The sequence below is a fragment of the Camellia sinensis genome, chromosome 8 (genome assembly GCF_055761805.1).
Source record: "Camellia sinensis isolate YWXY chromosome 8, ASM5576180v1, whole genome shotgun sequence".
NCBI classification, from domain to species: Eukaryota; Viridiplantae; Streptophyta; class Magnoliopsida; order Ericales; family Theaceae; genus Camellia; species Camellia sinensis.
Window position 1 is genome coordinate 153,229,198 of NC_138968.1, and position 7,059 is coordinate 153,236,256.

The 7,059-nt window shown below is 29.1% G+C and overlaps 1 protein-coding gene across 5 annotated transcripts; it reads right to left on the reverse strand.

Moving 5' to 3' along the window:
* Positions 1-3,041: 3,041 nt before the first annotated feature.
* Positions 3,042-6,489, reverse strand: LOC114282505 (ABC transporter G family member 22-like). Of its 5 annotated transcripts, none has more exons than XM_082883834.1 (4): positions 5,823-6,430; positions 4,889-5,044; positions 4,566-4,749; positions 3,042-3,219 (listed from the first exon to the last, which is right to left on the reverse strand). In XM_082883834.1, the coding sequence occupies exons 1-4, from the start codon at positions 5,945-5,947 to the stop codon at positions 3,175-3,177; spliced, it is 510 nt and encodes a 169-aa protein (XP_082739960.1). In that variant the 5' UTR covers positions 5,948-6,430; the 3' UTR covers positions 3,042-3,174. The 5 variants fall into 5 exon arrangements, with proteins under 5 accessions (XP_082739960.1, XP_082739958.1, XP_082739957.1 ...); XM_082883832.1 differs by lacking the exon at positions 3,042-3,219 and adding an exon at positions 4,066-4,203 and having other exon boundaries at positions 5,823-6,476; XM_082883833.1 differs by lacking the exon at positions 3,042-3,219 and adding an exon at positions 4,275-4,409 and having other exon boundaries at positions 5,823-6,449.
* Between the last annotated feature and the right edge of the window lie 570 nt (positions 6,490-7,059).

A 7,059-nucleotide genomic window follows, 5' to 3' on the forward strand; every position in this document is an offset into this window, starting at 1 on the left:
GTGACTATCATCAGTTCCAAATATAATTTTTTTTTTTTTTTTTTTTGGTGTGTGTGAGTGGTTATTTTATTATTATTTTTTACTATTGGTAATTTCTTGATGAATTTTGTGAAAGTGAATTTATATTTAAGGTTTTTAGTTTAAATTCCTTTGGAACTTGCAAAACATTCCATAATTAGAGGTGAGGAGGAGGTTTGGATTTGAAGATAATTATTTTATTCTGAGTAATTGTTGGATGTAATTGTAATATTATGTGGCGATATCACCCTCTAAATTATGATAAAGACCATAACAATATTAAACAAGTTACAAAAATGAAAAAGATAATACAAAAGTCAACTTATTATCTTAATTTTTTAAATGTCGTTTTATAAAAAGTTAAGAAAATAAATACAGTCAATAAATTAGTGAGACACAAATTTTGTTAAGCTAATAGCCTTCTTCACAATTTTTTATGGCCATTGACACTGTCTTAGTTAGAAAATTCCCTATTTGCGTTGACTTTCTCGTCGTGATTTTTCAATAGATTTTGCTCACTCTGAGTGGCTTCAGATCAGTCAATTCCTTTGTATTGTTCGTTGATCTGAGCCGTTGACTGGTTTTCTATAACTGGTTTTCTTTGGATATATGTCTATGTGCCACCTATTTTATTTTATTTTTTTTATTTCATTATCTCTTTTCCTCGTAATTTTGCCCCTACTACCGAATCTGTAAGTATATATCATATCTGTAAGTTAATATAATCATATATTAATTTTTAAAATGATATCTACATTTGGTACTAATAATATAATCATAAATTAAAAAATTATTATACATAAGTAAATTTCTTATTTAAGTTTTTACTAAGAGGCACAATGATATTAGTCAACTGACAATATGTTGCGTTAAGTGGTAATGAAAATTTGGTGAAAACCAATTTATACATATTATTAATCTTGGACAATGATTGGTAACCACAAATTCTGTGACTCAAATGACTCGAAAATATCAAAACGACGTCGTTTTGGGTACAAAATAACTTTGAAAATGCCAAAACGACGTCGTTTTGGGAGTTTCGGACCATTTGAACCACAGAATTTGTGGCCACCAAACATTTTCCATTAATCTTAACGGTTTAATTTCATATAACGCTTCTCTAGACTTACCAATTGCTATGTTAGATCACATGATGTTTTTGGATTATAAATTTATATAAAGATTGATAGAGGAAAATGAAATGAGAAGAGAGAAAATGAGAGTAATTTAGCTTGCATTTTTTGTTATTTCCTTTCTATTTCTTTCCGTTCACAAATCTCTATATAAATTTATGGTCCAACTACAATCTTAAAGTAATTAGTGACAAGATTAATCATAAATCAATTAAAGTTCAAAGTTGAATGTGTTGTAATTGAAACCAGTATAATTAATCAAATTAAAAAGAATAGATATGTTTAACTATGAACATTGTGTTGATTTAGAAATACAAACTTTGAAATAAATAGATGCACAAAAGTATATTTTTCTATATTCTATCCCCTATGGATCGTATCGGTTAATTATAAGTACTTTTGGAGTAGTAACAATAATAGGATTACAAATGAACCGTTCAAGTTCAGCCCATTTAAAACTCTTTTAAATTCAGTTTGTTTATTAAATGAATAAGTTCGAGTAGCTGTAAACTCTACTCGATAAGGATGGTGAATATAAAAATAATAATAATTATTATTTTTAATAATATATCCAATAAATTTTTGTTAATTTGTTTTATTTTATTTTTTATATGTGTTTGGTATGTGTAAATTTACATATTTGATTAATGAAATTTATTATTAATATAAGTATTCTTGTATATTTTACTCATAATTTTTTATTTTTATCTTAATAAGTAAATTTATTTAAGTTCAATTTTTATTTTTTTGAATTCGAGCTCGACTTGTTTATGTGAGGAAAATTCTAAATATACATAAAATTCATACAAAAAGTTTGATAAGACTGATGTGACAATATCATTATTGTAAATAAATCCATCTCAATGGTGTTTGGTTTTGAAATAAAAAATTCACAATGAATCACATCATTATGTAGAATTTTTTGTTTTTATAACAATGCCCTTTATTTAATTAAGTTGGCTTAAACTAAGCTCGAGTTTCTAAAATGTTTAACAAATTAACCTCGAGCTCAATTAGTTAAGCCTGACTTAAGTTCACTTCGAGTTAAAACTTGACTAAGTTTTAGTAAACAATGAATATTCAAAAGTTCAGTTCGACTCGGCTAAATTTATTTGCCGTCCTAAATATAAGTAATGATATAAATAGAGTTAATGTGACTTAGATCAACCATTAATATATTATTAGTCAGAAATACTACCTCTAGATGTTACATTGGTAAATGATTGCATATTTATGCCGTTTGGAATTTTTTCTTTCGATATATATTTTGGAAGTGTTGTTCTCTCACGTTTGTTTGTTCTATTCGATAAATCCTTGCGTGAAGTCAAATCACTACTACAAAAACAGATAAAGATTATATTTTTTTTGTGTGATGTATGTTATTTAATCACATATTTTAAGTTTTATTAAAGTGTGATCTTTGGGAGTGTGATTAAAAATGGTCATTTTTAATCACACTTTTTAAGTGTGCTTAATAACATTTAAATCACACCTTTTAAGTGTGATTAAAAATATTTAGATCACAGCTTTTAAGTGTGATTAAAAATATTTAGATCACACCTTTTAAGTGTAATCTTTGAAAGTGTGATTAAAAAAGGTCATTTTTAATCACACTTTTTAAGTGTGATTAATAACATTTAGATCACACCTTTTAAGTGTGATCTTTGGAAGTGTGATTAAAAATGAGTGTGATTAATAACATTTAGATCACACCTTTTAAGTGTGATTAATAACATTTAGATCACATCTTTTAAGTGTGATTAATAACTAATAAAATCTGCAATAAAAAAAGGGTTCGACATATTTGAAAAATAATCAATATTATTTTTGTATGCACATTTGAAGAATGTAATACACACTATATACTATATTTTGAATCATAACCACATATTGAATAGAATAACGTCATATATTTCATAAATGAAAATTAAATATTCAAAAGTATATACAAAGGAATTAAATAAAAAAAATTAACTGTACTTACATATATTAAAAAATGAAAAAACTTAAAAAACCAAGTTCTTTAATTCTTCGACCATATTTTGCATCTCTCCAAAAAATTTCTGACCTGAAAAATAAAAATACAAATTAATCCAGAAACCGCTGATGCATATGAATAAACTAAAAAGTTAATTCAGCAAACCAAAATAGAAACATTAATCATTTCTGCTTGATCTTAATCCTTTTGGAAGTAACTTCCCTGTTAACAATTAGATACCATAGCAGCTCAGTGTCAATGACATTGTAATTAGAAGGTCATTAATGAGCACAATATTTAAAAATGATAAATCTCAATACAGCTTGTGTACGATCGTTTTGTGAATGTATATTATTATTACTGTTGAACCATAATTCTAGGTACCCATAAATAAATAAATAAAAACTCAAGAATTTACTCCATTTTTTTTTTTTGAGGGGGGGGGGGGAGAGTGCATACATTGCAGTTACTATCACCAGCAGCAACAGATTTTGGAGAAGCAAATACTGCATTTATGAAAAGAATTCATCGGAGCTTCTAAATACACTCGCTTATTTTCTCTCTACACTCACTATATGCATTGTATATCTTGTATGTTACGAAGAAAAATTTGTGGATATAGGTGTAGAGATGAACATGGCAGGTGTGTGGTTGGTTTAGAAACTCCCAATTGCATCATTTAAAACGAGGATTATGTGTGTATATATGTTGTTTTACAACATTATCTAAATGAAATTGTTTCTTTTGAAGTTACAACATTTTTTCCATTTTGTTTTCCATAGCATTTAAAACAAGTACTCTGTTTTATGTAAAAAATCATTTATAGCATTGTATGAGAATATCACCAATTATATTTATTTTTCAAAAATGGATCCATTCTGTTTTGCAATCATCCAAGTCTGATTGGAGCTTTCTTTGCAATGACACTAGACTAATGATGCATTTGGTTCTCTAGATGCCATGGAAATAGAAAAATCCATGGTATTTAATAATACAATAAGAAGCTAAAATATAAAGCTGACCTGTGTGACGCACTATTCTCTCTGAGTCATATATCTCAAAGTCATTTCCTCCCTGCTCAAACAAATACCCAAGCCCTTCATTTAGTCCTAAAAGAGTACTAAAAAAAAGTTAATGAAAAAAGGGCAAAATTTACTTTGCCCCATATGGTTTACTCCATGTGTTGTTTACGCTCAGATGTTTAAAATAAGCATATAATTTACTTCATGTGTTCTCTCATTGTCTAGGTGATTTGCTGATGATTTGTACAACCTGTGGCCCTAGATATGGCATAGTGGGTAAAGAAAACTCTTGAGAAGTTGGGATGAAGATAGGTTTGATTTATTGTTATAATTTTTATTTTTGTTGTCATATATAATCATGAATTTGCTAATAATAATGTGAAATTGAAGCTTTGGACTTGAAATGCAATATACCTCAGCTATGTCTTGTAAGATTTGAATGATCCTCAAAGCAGTTGTAGAATCCAGGCCAGAGGTTGGTTCATCAAGAAACAAAAGAGAAGGGTTGATTATAATCTCATTGCCAATACAGACATGCTTCCTCTCTCCTCCTGAAACTCCCCGAACAAAAGAGCTACCGATCATAGTGTCTTGGCACCTGAGCACATTGATATTCCTCATTGATCAGCTCATGAGAACAAGTATGATTCATTTGTGTGTGGTCTGTTTTTTGCTATATCTGACTTTAGCTAACACATAATTCAAGATAATAGCATAGCAGAGAAATGAGAATTTACCTCTCCAAGCCCAACTCGTCGATTACGTCTATGGCTCGTTTTTCCTTTTCCTGTTTTGTCAATGTCTTTGGAAGTCGTAGGAGTGCTGCATATGTTAATGTTTCCCTCACTGTAAGGTGAGGAAAGAGCACGTCGTCTTGAGTCACGAATCCTATCCTGAAATATATTTCATGTTATTCTAATGTGTGATTACCCTTTATTTTCACATCACTTATTTTTTTTCTTTTTTTTTAATGGTAATGTTCAGGCTATACTTTTATGTGAACATTGAACATTCATACAGGTGAAAAATTATAAAACCAATTTCAATTAGGTAGGTTTTAGAGGAAATCTGTCTTAATCAGGCTAATATGATGAAAGTGGTGGAAAGTGAAGGAAATGGTGGAAAAAAGTTAGAACTGTCCGGAGTTTGTTTAGCATAAAAGTGATGGAAGTTATAAGAAGGTAATTTTTCTACCATCCCATGGTAGCATGGTAACTAAGCTTTTAGTTTCTTACAAAAAACACAGAAAAATACAAGAAAGTTTAAATTTGTTAATAAAAATTTTAAATTTCAATATCAGTGTGTCTGAGTCATGTCACGTATCCGTGTCCATATCCATGCTTCTTAGGTTTTAACTTTCTTTGCATTAGTTGTAGTGATGATGAATTTCTGTGAATATATACAACAAAGGCCTATGAGAAAACTGTTATTGTGTATACTACAAATTGAAAGTGTTTTATTTTTCTTTATATGCATAAGCACATTACTTACCTTACTCGAACTGCCTACTGCTGTGTATATGCATACCAGTTTTCAAGTCTCATATATAGATTTTTTAGTAGTGAAATATTCCTTGTAACCAAAGATAGGAGTTTTTCAGTAAATTTCCTGAGAACCAAACACACATAAATACAGTGCTACTAGCTCTTTCATGTATATCTAGATTGTTACCTGCTCTTTAGGAACTTCGAATATGGCTGGTCATTATAAGTAATTGAACCTCCTGGTGTCGACCCTCTCACCCTGCCAACGAGCAGACTTAGAAGTGTAGTCTTTCCACTCCCCGAAGGCCCCATCAAGTTTTTCTTTTTCTTTTCGAAAATTCAACTTCCTCTGTACCTTTGTGAGCATATCTTCAGTTTACCATCAGTTTATATTGGATTAGCTTAAAAACACAAACAAGCATTAGAAGCATAGATGATTTCACAAAAAACATGAGCAATGAACTGATAAATGGCAAAAAATCATCAATACTTATCCTAAAACCCGGTTTCAAGCAGTGGCAACTCTAGAAATATTGGTTAGGATAGTCATTGAAAAACTAGATTAGAATTTATGCGAAAGAAATCACACTTGTCATCCACTTTCAATAAATCTCCTAATTTAAACTTTTTAAATCTAAAAAAATTAAAATATTGACACTATTATTTCAACAAAAAGATATTAGATACATGGAGTATTACAATTGCTCTCAACAAGTTATAAGACTCATATCTAATTTTGAAGGAGCTTTAAGCCTTTTTTTAAAAAAAATTATTTGTGCCGTAATTCAACATAAGTTACATTTAATGAGAAATTTCGGGTATTATTATTTTTTTATGTAAGCATATTTTTTTTAGTCAACTGTTCATATTCAGAAATAAAGTGTATAAAACCTACAATTTGGGAATGGCCTACATCACATCAACTTTAAATATGTACGATACACTTCATTTATAGACTTTTTTTTGGTTATCTACTTCTGACGAAGGTATTACTTTTAGAATTGAAAGACATTATGAGTAAGTGTGCATAGTTTGGAGTAGATGAGTTAGGAGTTCAAGATTTACGAGATTGTGAATTTGGGTATTCAAATTATGAGAAGTGTATTGATTAATACATAAATTAACTATATATATCCAAAGAAAAAATACCCTGTCTTTCTTGTGCAGATGCCACTGGTTTCAAATGCATATGAAATTCCATTATTTGAGTATGTTTGTCATAATTTGTTTAATATAATTCTTCTTTTCAATTATTTGCCAACATTTTTGTTTTTCTTTTCTATCAATGTTGAGTTCATTCTAAGAAGGAGGCTAGTTTGAGAAACAAAATTTTCACAAAAATGCCAAAAACAAAATTTCGGCACAGTAACATTCTAAAAATACATATAAACTTTTTGACATAATATACATGTTGAAAACAGCCC

Excerpts from the sequence above, each read along its gene's own strand:
- LOC114282505 (XM_082883831.1), bottom strand. The coding sequence starts at position 5,947 with ATGGGGCCTTCGGGGAGTGGAAAGACTACACTTCTAAGTCTGCTCGTT. Across the intron at positions 5,045-5,822 it reads TCGAAGTTCCTAAAGAGCAG|GATAGGATTCGTGACTCAAG; the intron begins GTAACAATCTAG and ends AATATATTTCAG. Across the intron at positions 4,750-4,888 it reads GACGAGTTGGGCTTGGAGAG|GTGCCAAGACACTATGATCG; the intron begins GTAAATTCTCAT and ends CAATGTGCTCAG.